The sequence below is a fragment of the Gavia stellata genome, chromosome 10 (assembly GCF_030936135.1).
Source record: "Gavia stellata isolate bGavSte3 chromosome 10, bGavSte3.hap2, whole genome shotgun sequence".
Classification (NCBI taxonomy): Eukaryota; Metazoa; Chordata; class Aves; order Gaviiformes; family Gaviidae; genus Gavia; species Gavia stellata.
The window spans coordinates 36,475,331-36,498,460 of NC_082603.1; the positions used below are offsets into that span (position 1 = coordinate 36,475,331).

General features: G+C 40.8%; 1 protein-coding gene across 3 annotated transcripts in view; it reads left to right on the top strand.

Moving 5' to 3' along the window:
• TNNI3K (TNNI3 interacting kinase) overlaps window positions 1-23,130 on the top strand; it is a 94,467-nt gene that overhangs the window by 30,954 nt on the left and 40,383 nt on the right. For all 3 annotated transcript variants that reach the window (XM_059822081.1, XM_059822080.1, XM_059822082.1), the window contains exons 9-17: window positions 34-138; window positions 802-896; window positions 1,548-1,697; window positions 4,321-4,407; window positions 5,715-5,771; window positions 6,787-6,879; window positions 6,966-7,023; window positions 7,139-7,333; window positions 7,692-7,796. In XM_059822081.1, coding sequence (XP_059678064.1) covers window positions 34-138; window positions 802-896; window positions 1,548-1,697; window positions 4,321-4,407; window positions 5,715-5,771; window positions 6,787-6,879; window positions 6,966-7,023; window positions 7,139-7,333; window positions 7,692-7,796 — 945 coding nt within the window. The remainder of the gene's footprint in view (window positions 1-33; window positions 139-801; window positions 897-1,547; window positions 1,698-4,320; window positions 4,408-5,714; window positions 5,772-6,786; window positions 6,880-6,965; window positions 7,024-7,138; window positions 7,334-7,691; window positions 7,797-23,130) is intronic.

The following is a 23,130-nucleotide window of genomic DNA, read 5'->3' on the forward strand; positions in this document are numbered from 1 at the left end:
TTGTTAACAACTCTTTACTGACTTCATCTTCAGTGCGTGTTACAATGGGAAGTTTGAAGTTGTCAAGGAAATCATTCAGCTCTCAGGAACGGAAAGTCTCACTAAAGAAAATATATTCAGTGAAACAGCTTTCCACAGGTGAGATGTTTAAAATGCCACTATCAATAGAGTTCCACTTACACATGCATGCAGTAACAAAAATAACAAATGTCTCACCAGCAGCCAGATGAGGAGCTAAGCAAGCACTGAGCTTGACATGGTTGTTAAGTTTGTATCTTGAGATACAGGAGAGGACATGAAGTAAGAGGTAGAACCAGACAGTGAATGGGGAGAGAGAGAGACAGCTAAAGAGAGAAAGGTAGGAAAGGCATCAGGTTCGTCAACATCTGTATGAATAACAGTTCCTCCTTCTGCCCAGTTTGGAAGCTGAGTTTAGAGCCTGTTCTGCCCAGAAACCTGCTGGAGTCTAGATAGTCTGAATTAGAAATGAGGTGGCAGAACGCAGTTTGCTCACGATGCTCTAAGCTTGTAAAGTGTTATTTAAGAGGCACATTGCAAAACAGACTGTATTAATTTTACATAGCTGTGCAAAATTAATTTATGCAAGAATAATTAGAATGTTTCTGAAATGACAGAAATGAACATGCTTTGGTGGACTAATCATGCATTTGCACATTTTAAAAGATCTTTTATTCTATTACTATATTTTTATCTCTGGGTAATTCTTTTAAAATTTTTGGCTACCCAAAGTGTTTGTCCTTTTCTGGACTATAGTAATCATTTTTCTCTTTATTTTTGCAGTGCTTGTACCTATGGAAAGAACATAGAACTTGTAAAATTTCTTCTTGACCAGAATGTTGTAAGCATCAATCACCAGGGAAGAGATGGACATACAGGTAACATCATTAACCTTATAGTGTATGAGTGCGTATACCAGCACCAAGCAATTTGGAAGCCGTATCCACAATCAGGATTTCCACGGTAATTCCCGTGGTAATTCAATGATCAGCGTCCAATTACCTTTCAGACAGATCTCAACTTTTTTGAAATATGTTTACAGGCAGGCATAGAAGTGGTAAGAGTTCAGTGAGGATGTGCCAGGCTCATTAGCTTGTATATGAGTAACAAAACCTGACGAAAACTGAGTCTCCCATAGTTAGGCTTCCAAGCAGTTTTAAGAATTGGGCCCATGTATTATTCTGCTGGGCACCGGGCATATAGGATATGGTGTCTGAAGGTCTGCACACCTCCACGTCCCTACTATAGGCAACGAAAAAAAAAAGCCTTCTTTGTTTCTACTTGCTTTTCTCACGTACAAAGTTGTTAGATGTGATTTGCAGGTGGTAGAGTAAATGCTGACATGTTGTGTAGCAGGCAATAGATTGGTTCTTGCAGCGTTAATATTTTATTTTCACCTATTGCCTCAGGTATTTTTTTGATAATATATTTCTTTATCGAGGAAATCAATTTGTGCTTTATAGTTGTTGCTGCAAGTCCTATCATGATGTTCTGACAGTTGTATTTACCATGCTTCTCTGATGTTCTAGGATTACACTGTGCTTGCTACCACGGTCATATTCGACTTGTACAGTTTTTACTGGATAATGGAGCTGATATGAATCTGGTAGCTTGTGATCCCAGCAGGTCCAGTGGAGAAAAGGATGAGCAGACCTGTTTGATGTGGGCTTATGAGAAAGGTATTTCAGTTTTCCAGTTTCTGCTACAAAACTCATAGGAATCGTACAGGAGGAGAGAACAGTACAGGAAGGAGAGAACAGGACAAAATAACCCCTCAGTCCCTGTAGACTAAGAGCTCTCACCATCTGCTTTCCAGTTCCTGGCACGAAGGGTTATAAAAACCAGCCCTTTTCTTTATTTTCTCAGATACTCTGTTAAACATCAGTTTAATTCAACACAAAGTCAAGGACAGGAGTATTTATATGCTGCTAAAAGAGAAAACATACAGCCTGTTCAGAAAAGGCTATTTCTCCTTCTGGTATGTGCATGAGAGTTTTAATTTTATTACTGAAGGAGGCATTACAAGGAACGATGAATCAGAGTCAGTAATTTGAAATTCTTGCAAATATGGATCAAAGCAAGGCATTTTCCATGGTTCCTGTTACACCGTCCTACATGTACAGCAACGTGTCAGTTTTCTGTCCTGTTTTTGACTCCATGACTTCTGGGACATTCCTCCCTCTTTCAAAACCATTGCAGTACCGTTTATTATGAGAATTACTGTAATATCGTAAAACTATGGATTTCAAAGTCCTTTTAAAAAACTGATATTGGCAAAATACTCTGTATGAAATTACTGAGGGAAAATTCATGTTAGAATGGTTTAGAAAAGAATTTTGAATGTTGCCAAACAGAACTTTGTGCATCAAAGATCTGAGTGCGTGAGCATGTTGTGCATATACCACTCTCTTCTGGTTCCTTGCAAAGGAGAATGATGAGTATAGCAACCGTCTACAGCAATATAGCAGACAAATTTTGTCCAGTGTAGGACACCAGAACTGAAGTGTGTTCAGGCACTGGTTTCCTTTTAAGGCCTATTGAAGACTATTGTCGACTTCCATTTTAGGATTTCTGTAGCAGGGTTTATTTCTGTTGCCATGTATCACATTTTAGGATTAGGTGGACTCCTGAAAACAACATGTTTGGGTTTATTGGCAGGTTTTTCCCTATACTTCTGTAGTTAAGAATCATAGCATGTTTCAGATTAGCGCCACTATATATTTGTTCACGTTTTATAGGCACATTCTGCATTTTTTTAAAAATCCCCTGATTTTGTACAAATCACAGAATCATAGAATCACAGAATCATGAAGGTTGGAAAGACCTGTCAGATCATCAAGTCCAACCACCAACCCAACCCCACCATGCCCACTAAACCATGTCCCGCAGTGCCACGTCCACACCTTCCTTGAACCCCTCCAGGAATGGTGATTCCACCACCTCCCTGGGCAGCCTCTTCCAGTGCTTCACCACTCTCTCAGGAAAGAAATTTTTCCTAATATCCAGCCTGAACCTCCCCTGGCGCAACTTGAGGCCGTTTCCTCTTGTCCTATCACTTGTCACTTGGGAGAAGAGACCAACCCCCCTTTCAGGGAGTTGTAGAGAGCGATGAGGTCTCCCCTCAGCCTCCTCTTCTCCAGACTGAACAACCCCAGCTCCCTCAGCCGCTCCTCATCAGACTTGTGCTTTGTCGCCCTTCTCTGGACACGCTCCAGCACCTCAATGCCCTTCTTGTAGTGAGGGGCCCAAAACTGAACACAGCATTCGCGGTGCGGCCTCACCAGCACCGAGTACAGGGGCACGATCCCCTCCCTGCTCCTGCTGGCCACACCATTTCTGATACAAGCCAGGATGCCGTTGGCCTTCTTGGCTACCTGGGCACACTGCGGGCTCATATTCAGCCGGCTGTCGATCAACACCCCCAGGTCCTTCTCCACCAGGCAGCTTTCCAACCACTCATCCCCAAGCCTGTAGCGTTGCCTGGGGTTGTTGTGACCCAAGTGCAGGACCCGGCACTTGGCCTTGTTGAACCTCATATGTTTGGCCTGGGCCCATCGATCCAGCCTGTCCAGATCCCTCTGCAGAGCCTTCCTGCCCTCCAGCAGATCAACACTCCCTCCCAACTTGGTGTCATCTGCAAACTTGCTGAGGGAGCACTCAATCCCCTCATCCACATCATCCATAAATATATTAAACAAGACTGGGCCCAAAACTGAGCCCTGGGGGACTCCGCTTGTGACCGGCTGCCAACTGGATTTCGCTCCATTCACCACGACTGTCTGGACTCGGCTGTCCAGCCAGTTTTTTACCCAGCAAAGAGTGCGCCTGTCCAAGCCATGAGCAGTCAGTTTCCCCAGGAGAATGCTGTGGGAAACTGTGTCGAAGGCTTTACTAAAGTCTAGGTAGACAACATCCACAGCCTTTCCCTCATCTACTAAGCGTGTCACTTTGTCATAGAAGGAGACCAGGTTAGTCAAGCAGGACCTGCCTTTCATAAACTCGTGCTGACTGGGCCTGATCCCTTGGTCATCCTGCACGTGCCCTGTGAGCGCCCTCAAGATGAACCTCTCCATAATCTTCCCTGGCACCGAGGTCAGGCTGACAGGCCTGTAGTTCCCTGGATCCTCCTTCCGGCCCTTCTTGTAGATGGGCGTCACGTTTGCAAGCCTCCAGTCGTCTGGGACCTCCCCTGTTAACCAGGACTGTTGATAAATGATGGAGAGCGGCTTGGCAAGCTCACTTAAAAAGAAAGAGACTATTGTGTTCACCTGCAGATCCTTATGTTTCCTCTTTCTTTCTTAGGTCATGATGCCATTGTGACCCTTCTGAAGCATTATAAGAGACCTCAAGATGAATCACCCTGTAATGAATACTCACAACCTGGAGGAGGTACAGTCTGAGAAATCACTTTATTCTCTAACTGAAGGGTCTGATCCAAAGACCACTGAAGTCTCTGGGAATGTTCCACAGACGTCAGGGAGCTCTGGATCAGTTCTGTCTGGCACAAAGAAAATTAGTGTCATAAGAATCCCCATTTTCCAGGTACCCTCTATTTATGTCAAAAGTCTTCCTTTATCTTAAAATAGAGTTGTCACTTTGTTTTACTCACTAGAAAGAAAAGCTGAAAGCTGTGAGATGAAGATCAATCCCTAGTAATCATTAGTCATACCTTTTTACATCCTTAATACCTTATTCAGCTATTCTCTTTGTGTTGTTTAGCTCTGATGTTTCTTTGATTGCTGACATCCAGTATATTTCTATACTCAGTCCCTTTCATGTTTTTTAATATCTTTGGATATCTAATTCCCCCTTGGGAAGAATTAATTATCCATTTTGCTACAAAAATACTCATTTGTATCGGCAACTAAATGACAAGTGCCAAGAAGAATGTTAATGGAAGCAGTTAGATAAATAGAACATTTTGCAGTGTGTGGAGAACGCTGCCTACAGAGGGTGAATATGTTATATGTTGCAGCTTGTCCAGGTCATCGACTCCTCCTGCCATGGAAACAGGTTCCTCCTGTCCAACTGATGCTTGGACTTGATGATCTTACAGGTCTTTTCCAACCTTAATGATTCTGTGATTCTGTGAACCCTACCATCAGCAGCAGGATCCATCTGCTTCCTACATAGTTTGACCTGTTCCAGGTTTAGGTTTAGTAGATCTCAAGTGCGTGTAAATCTTTAGGGGACTGTTTATACATGCATTGGAAATTTATTTTGGCAAGCAATTAATACACCCAGACAGTTGTTTTAATGCTGGTTGTTAAAAGAACTCAGCTCCCCCTTAAGCTGAAAAACAAGAGATGACATTTCTGGTACGTGGAGAAAGCTGAGGTCTTTTGGAAAATCCAGTCAGTGAACTAAACAGTGCAATATGCTAGCAGCCCAACTGTCAGAATTTGTTAATCTAATCTGAGTTGCTTTACAAAATCTAGCTGATATAAAAGCTACACTGGCCTTCTTTAACACCAGTGAAAGTCAATATTGTTCTATAGAAGTTAGTGCAGCTATATACAAATTGCTGTCAAGAATGCAGCAATATAACGTCACAATCATATGTCTTTGTGTGCTTATGTGTATTTTCACCCCTTTATTTTTTATTCCTTAAGCAATCATTGCCGCATTAATTTATCAGTGCAGATACTTATACTGTCTTTGAATCCCATAAAACTCATTTTGTTCTTTTATTTCAGATGGTTCCTATGTGTCAGTTCCATCCCCTCTAGGAAAGATTAAAAGCATGACTAAAGGTATTCTCAATGGCAAGGGAAAATTTGAACTTTTATGGTCTTTTTACCCAAGGTGTTTGTCAGCCTAGATGTACTTCGCAAGATTCATTATTCCTGGAATTTTCTTTGCTGAGAAATGTAATGAGATGCAAAAGCAGCAGCTATATTTCCTTAGGATAATTTTAGGAAACAATATACTTAGCTTTGTTCCTCAGCATCATGATAATTCCTGTATTTATCTTATTTTAATTTACTTTTAAAAACATATTTATTTTTATTTCTTTGGAGAAAAGGATATGATTGTGAATTAGGACTAATGAAATACACACATATCCATGAATGCAAACAAATATCTTATTCTATTCCACTGCAAAATGCCCAGATTATCTTTACAAGAAAAATTCTGTCCAAAAATAATTTGTGTTAATCTGAAACACGTAGAGATAAAACATTCAGATGAATATTTGTACTTTTAAATATTTAAATTTTCATGGTGCTTTCAATTTTCCACCTCAAATATTCACTCTGGATATAATCAAATCCTTACAGCCTTTACATAGCAGCACTGAAATGTTCCAATTAGAAATATTCTGATAAACTTCATAGTAATAAACCAGAAAGATCAAGAAGCTGCAAAATTTAGCTCCATATGTCACTAAAGAGTCAGTCAGATCTGGAATAACATCCCCTGCATCAGTAAAGAGCACTAGCTATACAGAAAAAAAGGAACTAATTCTCCGTATGAAGAATTTTATGCAACCATGACATGATTGAGGCAGAATATGCTTATGGGACAGTGTTCATCAAGATTTTAAAGCCAAGAAAGCCCAAGGCAACTGCAGCATTGCAAGTATTTGTCTGTTATTGGAGTTTACTGTGGTCACTGAAAGAAGAGGGAATAGGATTACCAATCAACCAGTTTACAGGAGGAAAATCAGCTTTTACTGTGCAACGGTTTTGTGAAGTTAAATGCTTATGTTCTGTCCTTTCCCATGACCCCGCATTTTACAAACAGGATAAGTGTTTTCTTTTGCAGAAAAGGCAGATGTTCTTCTCCTCCGTGCTGGTTTGCCATCACATTTCCATCTTCAGCTCTCTGAAATAGAGTTCCATGAGATTATCGGCTCAGGTACCAGAAATAAGAATGCATCCATTTTAAATGTCTGATGTTCATAATAAATACCTTTGTGCTTTATTTATTTTAAACCATTTTAGGGTCTTTTGGAAAAGTATATAAGGGACGATGCAGAAATAAAATTGTCGCAATCAAACGGTAAGTTTATTAGACTTTTCCATCTTGTTTGGTCAATGATCTAGTTTGAAGTATTAAAAAACCCCATATTGTATTGTATTTTTGCCTTACTGTTTTCTCTCCTGTAAATTCTAAGCTATCGAGCCAATACCTACTGTTCCAAATCTGATGTGGACATGTTCTGCCGTGAAGTTTCCATTCTCTGCCGACTGAATCATCCCTGTGTCATCCAGTTTGTGGGAGCTTGCTTAGATGACCCAAGTCAGTTTGCTATAGTCACTCAGTATATTTCTGGAGGATCGCTCTTCTCCCTGCTTCATGAACAGAAGAGGTATTCCGCGCGTTCTCTGCTTGGACTTGTGGTACAGAATTCGGAAGACTAGTAAACCTATGCTGATGTACATGTTATTCATTTCAGTATAAAACAATAGAGAAAGGAACACACTAGAAAAAATTTAGCTTTGATTCAGATTATTGGGTGTACAAGGGAAATTAATAAGTAATCACAAAATTGTTGTTTAGTCATTATTTTACATTATATACCTTTACATTACATAGATTATAGAACATTATTTCACATTTAAAACAATTTTAAAGGCTTCATGATTTACAGATATAAAAAATTTACAGATAATTTCTGTCTGTTTATTAACTTTGAGTAATGTTTGGGGTTTTTTTTCAAAATATAGAACTCTTGATCTGCAGTCTAAATTAATCATTGCTGTCGATGTTGCCAAAGGCATGGAGTACCTCCACAATCTCACACAACCAATCATACATCGTGATCTGAACAGGTAAGTTTCTTTATTTATCCTAAAAATTCAGGCAATATGAAGTCTCAGAACAACAGCAATGGTCTGCAGTCTCATCTGTATTTGCAGACCCTTGTAACTGTGCGGTATCTCATTAACACTGACGGAGCTTGGAGGTGCATCAGTTGGACTGGGGAATTGGGGCACGATGCTTTCACATTCACTGGATGCTTTAATGCGTTTTAGTTGAATGACTTGACAGACAGTAGTCAACTTCATGCTTATAATAATTTCACTGACAGATATCTTATCTAAAATTCACAAAATATTTATACCCTAGTTGCATACATTTTTACAATTTATGCGATGTAGTGTATTTCCCCAGTATAATTTTTTTAATCCAAAACATTAATTGATTCATTTCACCTACTTTTGCCCCTCCAAGAATTAAGTGCCTAATTTAAACTAGTCACTAGATCCCCTAAGTTCAACGCAGAAATGCGAGAGACTTCCAGAAGGCAATCCCTCCTGCTCGTTTTAGGTGCCTGTCTTGAAAAGGGAGGTACCTTGGATGAGCCTGTGCTTGTTACGGGGAGGAAAGTAGCCATCTAGTTTAGACCAAGTGCCTAATGCTGACACTTATACAGGTATGGTAGGTAAATCCCAGCCCGGGAGTCAGCCAACAGTGCCACTGGCAAAGAAGTAGGAGAGAGTCTACATGAGTTGGTTATCCAGATTTCCTTCCGGAAATGAAACTGGATTGGAAAAACCTCAGTTTTTATACAAACCACTATGAGTCACATTTGCTGAACTGTAATTGTCATTAAAGGATGCAACTGCTAAAAACCAGTATTTTCTTGCATCTGGCCCACCAATGTTCAGTCTTTGTTAGAAGCAGGAAACATCTTCTCCAGTGAGCGGAATTTTTGTGTTACGTCTACATCAGAAATCACTCACAGTAGCCATTCTGCACTAACTTCTACTTTGGAAGAGGACTAACCAAAATTACCTGTAGGTGTATTTAAAGAAGAGCAACCAAGCGAAGAAAGTTAGTGCGGAATAGCTATTGCGCTTTTTAGCTGCAGTAGTTTGCTTGGAAAAAGCTCCTTCATATGTATGAGCACCTTGACAAGCAAGATGCTACAGAAAGAATTCTTAAAAAGTAGGATGAAGTGAGTTCCAAGGTGAAGTGGAAGGTGTCCCTGCCCATGGCAGGGGGGTTGGACTAGATGATCTTTAAGGTCCCTTCCAATCCAAACCATTCTGTGATTCTATGATTCTACGAAAATGGGTTTTCTTCAGTATCAGACATATGACTCTTCATTTTCCACTAGCTTAACTACTTGTTTCAAAAAAAAATTACAAAAATGTTCATTTTGTTTATATCTCAAGTGACCAGGCCCATAGAGTTGTGGTGATATAATAAATAACATTTTCCTGCATCTTGCTGTAAGTTTTAATTTCCTAGTGACACTGATAGCTGCAGTGAAAGATTCCTTGCAAAAGACACTCATTCTTTTGGAAAAAGGAGCGGGGTTTTTCCCTTTGCTAGGTGAAGAAGTAAACTGATTGTGAGACTATACCCAGTTCAGGGTTCTGGTATGAAATTCTGAAAAAATATGAGGCAGCAGCAATTTTCTGGACATTGTTGTTGGCATCTCCAGGAGAACAGCACGGCTTGCACACGTGGACAGTTCTGTTTTCTTGCTCCAAGTGTGCCTACACTGACAGCCCTACAAAGGACACCTATGAAGGGAGGGACTTCAAATGTGGTATTTGTCCTTTATAAACGGGAGGTTTCTTGGGATTTGAAGCATAGCGAGGACACAGTGTGTGTATATATAAGACCAGTCACAGGTGTGTAAGCTGAACCCCACCGAACTCAGTGTCCTGCCTCTGGCAGTAGCCCATAGTGACAAATTTGAGAGCCAGGCATGTACATAATGATAATGTCTTGAATTCTCTCTCAGCGCCCAAGAACTTTGGGTTCAAAAGAGTACTTTCAAAATTGAGTATCTGCTCTTGAAGTCATTTTTTAAATGAAAGAATAACTGTATTTGTGGTTACGAAAGAAAAAATATCTTTGCAGACTGAAGAAGAAAATCAAATCACTAATGCAAAAGAAACTGCACATTTCTTTATTTTAGTCTGAAAAATGCGGTCTACAAACCAGATCACTTCAAGCCAGTCTTCTGGGATTTACGTGCCCTAGGCTAGCAATATTGGCACAAATTCTGCTTTACACTCTGACTGCAAATTTTAGCACACTTGGCTTTATTCATCTACTCCAATGTATGAGTGCATCCATTTCCTCATATTAAAACTGCTACAAGCCCATAAAAATGGCTGCTGTTAACCACTGCCTATTACATACCCAATTACTTTATTTAAATGTGCAGATATGGTGTTTCTGCATGGATATGGTAAATGTATGATGCTTAGAAGAATATTGCTGATGATACATTCATCTGTGTATAATGACTATATGGAGGGTTAATCTAAGTATATTAATATAAGCCATATTCTGCAATTTTACTGTAGCAGAGCTACATAAAATTTGTCTGTCGAAGAGTATTTTAAATGCACTTTGGATTGACTAAATACTTTCAAAAACCTTGTCACTTATCAAAATTCTCTTAGCCTAAGAAAGCCTGAACCCCCATTTCAGAGACCTTTGAAATGCTTCATTTTGACATTTTAAATTATTTTTTCTATTCTTCCTAGGTTTTTAATTTTTTAACTCTAATTCAGACTTCAAGTTTTTAAAATATAATTCTACTTATCAAATAAACCTCAAAAAAAAAAAAATTGAATGTTTCATCTTCATATGAACAAGTAAAATTTTGTTGACAAGAAAGGTCTGTTCCCCACTTTTTAGTCAATGATGTTAAGCTCCATAAAATGTTCTGAGTCAATGCAAAACGAAACAGTCCATTAAAATCACTTATTCAAATAGTTCCATTAATTAGCAGGAGATATTAGGACAGTTAAACTCTTAAGTGCAATTCAAATTCTCTTTAATACATTTTGAACTAGTTACAATTCATTATCAAGTGATTAGACTGCAAAGCTTTGCAGTAACCAGTTCTGAGCGATTTGGGAGGAATTCAGGGAAATCTTAGACGGGAAAGCACAAACTGTATATTCTTGACTACATTTGTGAATGACACCGGTGAGCGCTGATCCCATCGGAATCCTTCTCCTGAGCAGCGTTAGGGCTCTCCACAGTGTGATCGGGCTGGCAGAGATGTCTCAGCTCTCACCTTCGCCCGCAGAGCCGAGGTGGGCAGCAATTGCTCCCCAAAAAGCCCCGTGCTCTCCACTCTGCGGCACCTCACCTGCCCCGGCAGCAGCAGCCACGGGGAACCCCAGGGATCGGTGGGGCGCGGAGATTCCCCCTGCAGCCATCGGCTGCTCCCGACCAGGCTGTGCTTCAGTGCGGCAGATGTTGCACCTCTTGATCCCCTTACAGCTTCAAGTGCCCGCCCCACGACTGGCATTGAGACGTCTGGGCTCTAATTTCCTGGTGTGTTACCGGTGCCTTATGCTGTTGTTTTCTAGTCTTCAGGGGTATATTCTGCCTTAAGTCAGCTTTTGGTAATGTCAGCTAAGGCTTCTTCGGTTTCTGTCTCCCAGTCTCACTGTTTTTCCTCAGTGCAGAGTACGGTTGGTCCTGACATCTTGTCATTATGAAGACTCTAATTTTTTAATAACTGAAATGATGAAATGCAGAACACCTAGTTCATTGGTTTCTGTCCTTGTTGACTGGATTTTCCACACAGACAAATACTTTCTTCTACTGTCCTGGAAAGATGGATACAAATACTTGTTTAATCTGTTTCGTTTTTTTTAATTTTCCATTTGAGAATTCTCAGCTTATTTTCAGCATAGCACCATGCTTTCAGATAACACCTTGTCACTTCCTTTCATTACTTCTTTTCCTTTCCTTTCTTTGTTGTGTCTTTTTTGCTTTAAATATTTTCCCATAATCAGGCCTTCATCTGAGTGTTTCTTGGTTTGTTTGGCCCATTTCTTACAAATAAAAGCATCTCTGATTGGATCACTTCTAAGAGCTAAAATCTCGTGCAGGTGTGTGCACTCATCCCGTTTCTTCGGTGATACCTCAGTGGAAGCACCGAGTCCTTGGTGCGTGCAGAGAAAATCTGTTCTTGCTGTTCTGGCTATGGAAATAGTCTCGTGATGTGCTTATTTCAGTGAAGGGTGGTGAAATCCCTAACTCTATTGGACTGTGAGATTTTAGATGAAAATGCCTCCTTTTGCTAAAGAGAAAACATGATTCTTAGCTCTGCTAGCCCTTTAATGCAAAAGGCACATCGTTCGAACTGGGGATGGCTGGGCTGTCCTCTCGCACAGCCCAGCTGTGTGCTGCGTTGAACAAACAGCTTTCTGCCTTTGACTGTCATCTCTTCTGCTTTTACAAGGCATCCCTTACAAGTCCTGAGTGTTGAGATGGACATTCAGTTCTGCGGCTTTGGTCCAAGTCGCGATTGCTAACAGTTTCTAACTAGATACCTTTATTCTTTTGGCAAATGGATCTTAGCTCATCTCGTACAACAAGGTCTGGATTAAGAACAAAGAGAAACTGCTGATGTTGCAAACTTTCAGTACGTTCAATTGTGAGGAAAACTTGGCACTGAGCAGAGCTTTTCTACATTAACGTTTCTTTTTCAAAAGAAATAAATAGCCGTTGCTAACAGCGACATGGCTCCACCAGTCCTAAAGGCTTTTGGAAATGTTACAGAAAAGAGCTGTTTAGGCCAGACCTTATTAGTGAGTGTCCAGTTTTTAAAGTATAAGGTGGATTCACTATGATTTGCTGTGCAGAAAGCAACCTGGATCTCAACCTACAAAAAAGACAGACTGGAAGAACGTCTTCTTGCTACCTCTTTTTTTTTCCCCGTCATTGTCCTTGACTCATTTCTCCATTGCATACCACCCATGTCCACCACCTGTCCTCCTCCTCACAGGCAAGGTTCCCTTCTCACCCCACTGCCTCTGACGTCGCACATCCTCCGTTTTCTCACTCAGTCTCCTTCATATACCTGCACCCCTTCGCAGGTTCCTCTCGGGCCACCAATCTGCGGAGCTCAGAGGCAGATGCTTTCTTCTGAAGCTGAAGTTCTTGCCCCCATTGTGATGCAAGGCAAGAGCCCGTGTCTGAATGCCGCAGCCTGTGGAACTGGTTTAGGACAGCAAGGACCCAGACCTTATGGTTCAGCTTTATGCCTTCTCACTCCTGGCTGTTAGAAAAAGTTCTGCGCTGAAGGATTTCAAATGTTTTCCACAAAAGAAAACCCAAACCAGTATCTCACTAGAGAGCCAAAAAGCATACCATCACCTCACAGAACTTTTACCAGACCATATTTGTGAGGGTCAAAAGACAATTTGCTGTAAGGACATCAGTGCGGTTGACGTGTGGTGCCGAGAGTAGCTTAGCTTCTGAAACTTTTTAGTGTGAGAGCAGAAGTCGTGTTTTCAGCATGAGTCCCAGTTAGCCCACAGGCACAATTACTCGATGAAGATCTTTATGACAACTGAAGAGAAAGACCAGGAGTGAAATTCTGACCCTCTTGTGTTAAGTTTTGCTACTGGCTTCACAGGAGCCTTAAATTTTTTACCTTAAATTTTCACACAGCTCTTTGAGAGTTCTGAAATCTAATGCAATGCACATAATACATTAAATAATTCTGCAGTATGACTTGACGGAACAGAGAAGAAAACGGATCTTTCATGTCTTTACCCTGGAAAAGGAGTTATCCTTCCATTTTGAAAATAATTGGGAGTTTTATTTTGCTTTTCCAGTTCTGGAAAAAGAAGTTCTGACAGCTATCAGCAATGCTGACATGTATCAGCTTATTGCTACTTATACTGTGGTGAGGGATTGTAGCCACAATGATTATAGCACTTTAATAAAAAAGAGACCATTTTAGTATCAATTTAATTTAAGCCCTAACAGCTGAACATGGTTGGAACAAGCCTTTGAGCGACTAACCTTCCTTTGATGGCTCTAACTATCTGTAAAAGTTTCTGAGCGCTGGCTTAGTGAGAAAGATGAAAGAGAGGACGGAAGCCTGGTGGTAATGGGGATGGTGTCTGCAACTCCTCTTTGTTATCAAATCTTATGAAATCTTAAAATAGCAGTTGCCTTTCATTAAACCCACAGTGTGTTAAAGGTAGAAGGATCTTTTCATGGCCCTGTTCTCTGGGAAAGGGACACGCTCTGAATGTGCTTTGCCTGTCTCTTGCCCTGAGAGGGAGAAGCCCTTGCATCCGGAAAGCCCGTTGAACTACTCGCTTTTGTAAAAGCCAGGATGATTACACGCTTCTGATTCTTTTCTTGTTTTTTTTCCTTCCATGGTTTCATGAAGAGAATGATGCTTGGTCTCACCATTTCAAACTGTGTGTGGCCTTAACAGAAGACAATTAATTTCTGATTCTGCTGAACTCATTATTAACCTTCTGTCAGCTCAGATCAGATCAGATTTATCTTGCTGTATTTCTCAAAACAGAGGCTTACGAGTTCCTTTCTCATCTGTGGTTTTCAAATTTCCAAGTGCCATTGAGGCAATAATAGTGGTTTTGAGCTGTACCTTCCAAGCCTTATTTCTGTGGGTTATATTTTTTACTTTAGAAAAGAAAAATCAGTAACTGTAGTGTTCACTGGTGGTATCAGACTGACAAAACCCTTCCAGAGGCTACCTCCTGCTTTCAGATATATCCATACACTCAGCATCAAGACAGGCATTTCGGCGTTTTTTTGTCAGAAAGACTTACACACACCGTGCACAGAAACGGTCTGTTTATTGATTTCTCAGCTTCTCCACAAACACTGTCAGCCCAGGTCTTGACTATGTGTATCGTCAAGTTGGGTTTATTCAAGTTCTATACAATCCTTGAGCAGATTGAAGTTGAAGCTAGGGCTCAATACATTTTATTCATGTTGAGAAATGGTAATAATTTTTGTCCCTACTGACAGAGGTCAAATTTGAACCCAGACCACAGAAAAGTCTATAGTTCTGTATGATTCATGTGCCTACATTCAACCCAGGGTACAGCCTTCAAGAGTCTCTCTAGTTTAGCCTCGCATTTCATTAATATTTTCATTTGACATCTCATGGGGGTCTCAAAACAATTCCACACGTCATACTCAAATCACTTAAATATTTTGATGTAAAGTGTATATGGGAGCTAAAATCAGATTAAATATAAGCTAAAAGAGTCATGGCTACATTGTGTGAACCCAGTACACTTTTATGATTAAATTTCTTATCCCAAGGTTTGGGTTTAGGTGCAGCTAGAAATCTTGAAAACAGTGATTTGTGGGAGTCCTGGTTGGGAAAGCTTAAATTTTTTCTGTCCTAAAAACTGTTATCTGGTGAAATTTGTGTTCTTCACTTGACTGTTCTTGCTCATATCTACAGCTCTAATATGGGCAAGTTATGCTTTTTTGTTGAGACCATCAATATTACTTTCACTTTCCCTTCATCATGTAAGCTATTACACACTTTTTCATTTATTTTTTTCATATCCTTTTCAGTCTCCTGAATGTACTTGGATCAGTCAACCTTTTGACAAATATCATGTGAGCATTTTTGTGTCCACATTCATACGCATTTATGTCGTAATTTTCTCAGCCCTTCGAAAACCATGTGCCATGAAGGCATAGTGACTGGCGAATGAAAACCTTGATCTTCAGAGTTACTGGAAGCTTTGACCTAGCTATAGCATTTTGTGAATCTTTGCCCACATTCCCAGTTTGTTTGAAAATCTGCATTTGTGATGCTAATTTCTAAAAGCCTTGTGCTATGTTTGTTGCATGCAACTGGTGTTTTTCTGTTTCCTCTTGTGTGTTCTTTGCTGAGAATTAAATCAATTGCAATAGATTCCTTGAATCAGTAAATCAATTTTCAATAGATGCTATATACAATTTTCCTGCTAAATGACATCTTGCAATAGGCAAAAGATATTTTGCCTGCATGGTCATGATCTATATTCTTGTACTGCATCTTGGACATAGCACATGTCTTTCACTAGCAAACATTTAAATAGCAAGTATTTTGTCTTTATCCCTAAGCTTGATTCTGTCCAACATTTATAGAGCTGTAAAAGATTGCAAATGTGGCAACAGCTCACTTTTCCAGGTTTTTTTAAAGGTTTCCTGTCTCATCAAGTTTCTGTAGCAGGTACAGAACCTCCTCTTTTCTCTAGCAAGCGTGACAGTAATTGAACAGTGTCTTGCTGTTTCAGCCAGATATCCAGCTAGACCTAGTTAAGCGTGGAAGTGGGGAGATGTTATTCCAGCTCTTTTCAGCTTTTCTGGTTGCTAGCATCTATGGCAGATGTCTTGTCCCTGCAGCAATATGTATTTGCATTCTGTGATAGTATCATAGTGATTTGAAAAACAAATGAATTAGTGTGTAAAAACACAGGATTTTCTTTTTCTCCTAGAAAAAGTGACACTCACCGCACTTTGGGGAGCCTATTTCTGAGCCGCCTGGAAAAGCACAGCTGATTCCTAAGTTGTGGCTCCGTTAGGATAAAAGACTCGTGCTGTCGCACTGTGCAGAGTACAAGGGACCACATCCCTGTGCAGAGATGACCCTGCTCAGGGCAGCCTGGGTGCAAAAAGGTGCTCACAGCTGCATGGCTCTCACTCTCCCAGCCCCTCACATTTAAAGACACTTTAACTCCTCTTAGGCATGTAGATACTTCCCTGCTGATTAGAGTGTCACAGGTACCTTCTAAATAATCCTAATTTGTGCTGCATCGCACTGCATCACTACCTCAGTGCTACTGACTTCACAAAATCTTGATATACTTGAGCTGATCTTTCCAAATTGGGGTAAATGTACTGTTTTGTTTAGAACACACACATTGTCACTCGGCTGCTGGCTGTGCTTCGTCTTGATCAGACATAGAAACAAACAAAGAAAAATAATCAAAGCTTCAGTTTTGTTAATTCCCCGTGTCTGTTCTTCACAAGTTTGTCTTCTGTTTTCCATTTAAATACTAACTACAAAGTCTCTCCCAGGAAACTGAGATCCCTAAAGCTTTTGCAAAGTTTGAAAGAAAAGCTTACATCTCCAGACATCCTTCTAGCATAATAATGAATTTTGATCCATTGTTTTTCTTTCTGTCACAATAAATGGACTTTATTGAGCCCTTTTAGAGACCCCAGAAATAAACGTTAGCTCTCCTGTACATCCTGAACTATAACCACGCTCCCTCTTCACTAAGCGTATGTTCACTTCTTTTAGTGGTGACTGATAGAGTACTGCCCACCTCTGCCTTTGTAATGGTTGTTTTAAAATCATCAATTCAGAAAGGCACACGTCCCACCAAAACTAATGTGCTTCAACCTCCATCATCTGAGGAAATCAGTTCTCAGACCGTCTTCAGGTCATTTAGAAGACCCATCTTTGCCCCTTGCCCCCTGCCCGTCCTGGGGAACCCTCTAGCCAAGCAGCCTCATCAGGCCACCCCAGTGTCTTCTCCCCAGGGCGAGACAGCCCCGTGTCTCCCTGCCCGACGAAGGGAGTGTTGGGGATGCTGGGTTTCGGAGCAGGGGAGGGCACAGCTGAGGAAAGCATCCCTTGTATGTACCTTTGACTTCAGGTCCCTACTCAGTGGCACTGATTGGGCAGCACCAGATTTCTCTGGCTCTCCGCTGTTCCGGGTGCCACCAATTTTCCCCAGGAATCACCCTTCTCGTGAGCTGCACCTGGCCAAGGGCCCAGGAGAGAGGCTGCTGCCTTGTGTCGCATCGAGATTTGAGAGCGTGCCCCAACTTCAGGACGGTGTGAATGGGAGTCCCAGCTGGCCCATCCTTCATGTTAGGAGGTTTGCTGTGGAGCATTTCCTCTTAAAACAAAAACAAACACATAAAAAACCAACCACGACATATCTGTGTCTTCATGTCAGCCACAGGCTCCTCTTCCTTTTGCTGTGTCTCCCTACATGAAAAGGGGTGCGCAACCACCCATTAAAATGCTGTCTTCCAGGTTTGGTCACAGCCACATGTCTACCTGGAATAAAAATTAGTGAAGCAGGCAGAAAAGTAGAACAGGATAAAGAGGAGCAATCCCATTCCCTACAGCCACATGAAGGAGAAGCAGCCTCTGTGCTTCTGGCGAGCGTATGATCCCAGGATCAGACAGGGGAGCAGGCAGGAGGGAAAGGAAGAGACGGAAGGTTGAGAGACAGTGTCCTGACCAGAGGAAAATATGACTGTTATGGATGGTAGGAAAGCAAAGAGCTGCTCTGGAAATGCGTCAGACACGCCTCCCCGCCAGTGTAGACAGGCATGACTTTCTCCGTCTCTGCGCTGAGGTTGCTGGAAATGAAGAATGCCCGTGGTGCTGTGTCTGAGGCAAGCGGCTTGCTGGCAGGGCAGAGTGTATTGAACACAGCATTGCAGTGACACGCACACAGCCCCAGCGCCAGCCCATCTCCCAGCGGGACAGTAACATCCGTCTGCATCTGCCCGGAGAGGCGCTGCTCTGGAGCAGACTGGCAGAGGCACCCGCCAAGGGCTTCCCTCCATGGGCCCTCTTGAGCCGCCCTGCCAGGGCATCTCCCAGTCAGTCACATCCTCTGTCTTGAGTCCTGAACGCAGCTGAGAAACCATCACTCAGCTCAGGCCTTATCTCAGCATTTTGAGAAATTATGTTGATGGTGCACCAATCTTCTGGGGTTTATATTTCTATAAACAGAAGAGAGAGCAGGGAATCAAAGCAAGGGTTTTAAGTCAGGATGTGTTGCGTTAAACTATGAAATCGGTATTTCTACACCTGAACAAGGACCACAGTTAGGAGAGGTGTTGAAAACCTCAATTTGCAGGGAGCTCGGTGGGACTCCTGCGCATGAGTCAAAGGACAGGTACTGGCTCATGAGTTTTTTAGCCTGCTTTCTCTGCTCATGCAGTCTGGTAACGTGATTCAGAAACACTGCTCAGGGTTTGGAAGGGCAGCACAGAAATGTTTTTAACTGTTTTGAAAGCCAAACGCTTTAATGTGAAGACTGTTCTCACATGTATATGCTTTTGCAGAAAAAAGTCAATATTATAAGAAAAGTGATTTGAACACTGATGAAATCAATAAGTACTATGTCGCACATCAGAATTTTGTATAGAGCTGTATAGATTCCCCTGGAATCAATGCCCATTGCAGGATACAACCATCTATAATCTCATGCTGATGTTGCAATGATCCACTGCGAGGTTAAGAATAAAGGATCTCAGAAGCTGTAAATAGAGTGAAGTGAATCAGATCACCTTTTAGTCTAACTAGTAGCTATCCTTACTTGAAAACTATTACCCTTATTTTTGGCAATTTACTGACCTCAAACTATGGTTTCCCAAACCCTCATATCTCACAGTTCAGCTTCTTTTCCAAAAAAACTTCAATTGAGAGTGTCATGTTGAACAAGACACGAACCTGAAATAATTCTGAAGACTGGAAAACAAACTTAGATTCAAAATAGTCTGTTTCTCCACAGTCAGGAATGAAAGCACATAGTTTTTGTCATATGGGGGGTATTTTTCAAACACTGTGCTCAGTCTCTTCTTCATCCTGCTCTGCAGATAATAAAACCAAAAAGAATCATTTTAGTCGTCCTCAGCTTAGGAAGGTGAGACATTATGCAAGTCAACAAACCCAGTCCTCTGCTGTTAGCACCAACCATTTCAGAGTCTGGTATGTGTAATGTGGGCCATATCTTTGGTTGACTAGTGCACACATTTCAGCTGGAACACCACTATGTATTCAAGACATTAAGGAACAGATAATCTATCAATCTTTTCATAGCTTACCTCCACTTTAAAAGTTGCAAGTGCCCTAGATCTACCAACATCTATCGACTGGCCTCTCATAGGACTTTTATTCTCTTAAGGTAAAGTAGGTGCCCTCCAAAACCACTGTGTTCTCTCTTTTTAGACAAGCTTTGCATTTTTTGTCCTAGTGATGACAGTGTAGGTGCTCATCTTAGTTTTTAGCCACTGTAAACCCTAATTCCACTTTGAAGTCACATAGCGTTGTCAGTATGGCTAATGTTCCTAACTTCTTAGTGACCTCAATTTTGTTATATTAAATAAATGTTACATGTTTGTGTTCAGCTTTCCAAATTATAAACAACTCCATCAAACCTTGTGAACATGAGTTGCACCAGGAGTTTTCCCAAGTGAAAGTCCTGTAGTTCAGGTGGATGGCAATATGAAAATACTGCAATCCTAAGAAGACAACTGACTGTCTTCATGTTGCATAAGAAAAACTGTGGTTATGCAGTATCTCAAGCAGTAGTGCACAGACTGCACTAAGATTCTGTTACACTGAATGCACCCCCTCGGTTCTGAGAAAGACCTCTGAAATCACTGGCCTGGCATTTCCAGCCTGCAGAACCGAGAGAGAGAAGCTGGTTCTTTGTTGTTGGTTATCTACCTTCTCCAAAAGTGCTCATAGTTGCTACAGTGGCACGAAGAGTCTTTTTCTATAGCCACATCTGAGCATGAGTAGCTAAAATTCATTTGTATATGGGGAGGGAACACTTCAGTTCTGATAACTATATACTGTCAAGTGTGTCAGCATTGTAGTGAAATGACACATCATTTTGTATACTCAGTATAGCACGAAGAAGAAGAGGAGCAGGAAATAAGTGCATTCAAAAGGCATTTAAGGATCCACAGAAGCAAAAGCCCGTATGTGTATAAATATGCATATAGGTGTTTACTCAATGCTTGGGAATTAATGAATACCCTTAGCAAACCCCTCTGTAGTTTGTTGCATAAAGAGCTGATTGCATGCTGAGAGATTGAAGGGAGGCCACTGGAAAGCTACAGTTAATAAAATCATAGAATAGTTAAGTTGGGAGGGACCTCCAAGATAATCTAGTCCAAAACCTTCCACAAAGTTGGACTGACTTCAAAATAAAATGCCTATATAAAATCTAGTAATAGTATACAAAGCTGGCTTCAAACCTTATCTCGGGCAGAGTATTTCATTTCATACGGCAAAACCTACTAGCAGATTAGACTGAGCTCCTTACAAAACACAAAAGAGATGACATTTTGGACTAGATTCAATTTTGGTCATTTGATTGTCAGCGCTTCAATCCTTTGCTTCTCTATCCCTCCGTAAAGAAGTACTGCAGAAGAGGAAGGACTGCTGCCAACAGCTTTAATTTCAAGTTCCACACTCCAGTCAAAAGCCATGAAATGGGGACTGGAGAAAGATAGAATTTCAAGATTAAGGTTTTGAAGATTCCCTAAGCTGTATTTGCAGTGTCACAGTGCTCGTAAAACCAGCAGTGTCTCCTAAATGACCAGGGAACCTGTCTGTCTCTGAGAGATGTAACGAAGGATGTCAAAGAAACTGATTTGATTTAATGTTCACTGCCATTCACTGGGCATTAAGAGACCATGAGAGGGGAAAAGGGATCTCTCCATTTTTTCTGTCTGTCTTGTTCCTTTTTTGGTCCATTAAAGACTGGGCACATAAAAAATAAAATAAGATTAAAAAAAGGATGTATACCTGATAAAGGCTATTACTCCCTAATGGTTTAGTTCCACAACATATTGACAAGCACAAGAAACATACAAAACTATCTTAATTTGTAGTGCTATGTAAGATAACAGAGTTGGCAAAAGAAAGTATTACCTACTCGAACATTTCCTTTGCTTTGTAACAGTTTGCTCTTTTTCTCTATACTTTTGGCAAAGTAAATATAATTTGAATTATCTCTCCAGAACTAACATGTGCATTTAAGCTAAAACAAGTGTTGCCAAAGGGTATAATTGATCCATATCACAGAGACCCGCAATGAAAAAAAATCAAGAGATAATGTGACCTGCTTACAAACTGTGCATTGCATCCCCCTCTAGTGACCAGTCTGCATATAAACCTTGGTGGAGCTGACGAAACTTTCCATCTCAAGTATTTTCTATCAGAGAAGCTATGTTTTTGTTTTGTTTTCAGCAAGCAATGAAGTTCATGGAAATTATCCCTGGGAATTATCAAAATTTTCCTTTTTGCATGGAGTTGTTTGATAGTTGAAGAATGTAGGCTCCTAGGATTTACTGAAATTTATACTGTAGGCCAGCTTAGAGGATAAATTCAGAATGGAACACTTCAGTCAGGTTATTTAGTTACTTACAGGGAAAAAAAGGGCATTTTCTTTGCACAGGACATTATGAAATGCCTGCTTTCCATCTTAATTCAGGACAAAATCAAAAGTTGCAATCTTGAAAATTTCCAGAAATACCCAGGCTTAGTTCCCAACCCGCTCTACTAAATGAGTTTATTTCCGAGACCTTTGAGGCTTAATTTTTCTTGGGACATTAACCTAGTCTCTGTTTGTGTATTATCAATTTTCTGCAAATGTCTCCACCCCAGTGTCCTTTTGTTACTAATTCTAACACTTATGCCTATGCATCTTAGGGATAAATCTGAGTGGGTAGCAGAAAATCAGCAAGAAGTCCTTGAGCTTCTTGTCATTCTTGTGCTGTTGTGTTCTTCTTAGGTAGCTGTGTTGAGATAATGGGGTTTGAGGATATGATACAAAATGTCTGGAGTATTTATAAAACAGGTGTAAGTAGAAGATCGCCTGAAAGACTGTGTATGTATTCTGCATGAGCTTTTTAGACTTTCCGACCACGGTCAGTTAGAGGGATTTTGTTTTGTAGATCATTGTGGTGACATGTCAACTGCAGATTTATGATGAGTTGCAAATTTAATGCATGTGCTGGGCACGTGCAAGCTAAAAGCTTTCCAGAGAGGGCTACATTTTAGCAGTGTGCGTTATGTCATAACCGTTTAGATTATGCCAGTACAGTCAAACAGTCTTTTGGCTCCTTTAACATCAGAGCAAAGTAACTGCCTCACCAATGAGGAACACATCTTCTTTTTCTGAAACATATGATCCAGTTCAGCCACAATTCTTACACCGATGCAAGAATTTAAGGGAGTTGAATGTCCTGTGTTACATGGACGTTCAGATCAGATCAATGCTGTAGTCCCTAAAGGCCATTGCAGATTTGTTCCCTGTTGTCTTTTTCTGAAATCCTCATCCAGGCTCGTTTTAAATGTCACATTGTAAATTGGCGTCTGTCATTTCTCCTGCTGAGTTTATTCTGGAGAAAAACCCTGACTCTGAGTAAATAACTAATATTAGTTAGTTGCATCTGATTAATTAATATTATCAATAATTCTGTGGTCTTGAAGTCATATATTAACATTGATTATGCAACCATCACGACCAACAGGTATAGTTATGTATATCACAGGCAGGCCAGGAGTAGAAATAGGAAGTGGTAGATTTTTTATTAACTCCTGTTCATGTGGCTGGCCTTTGGCAAAGCGCAGCT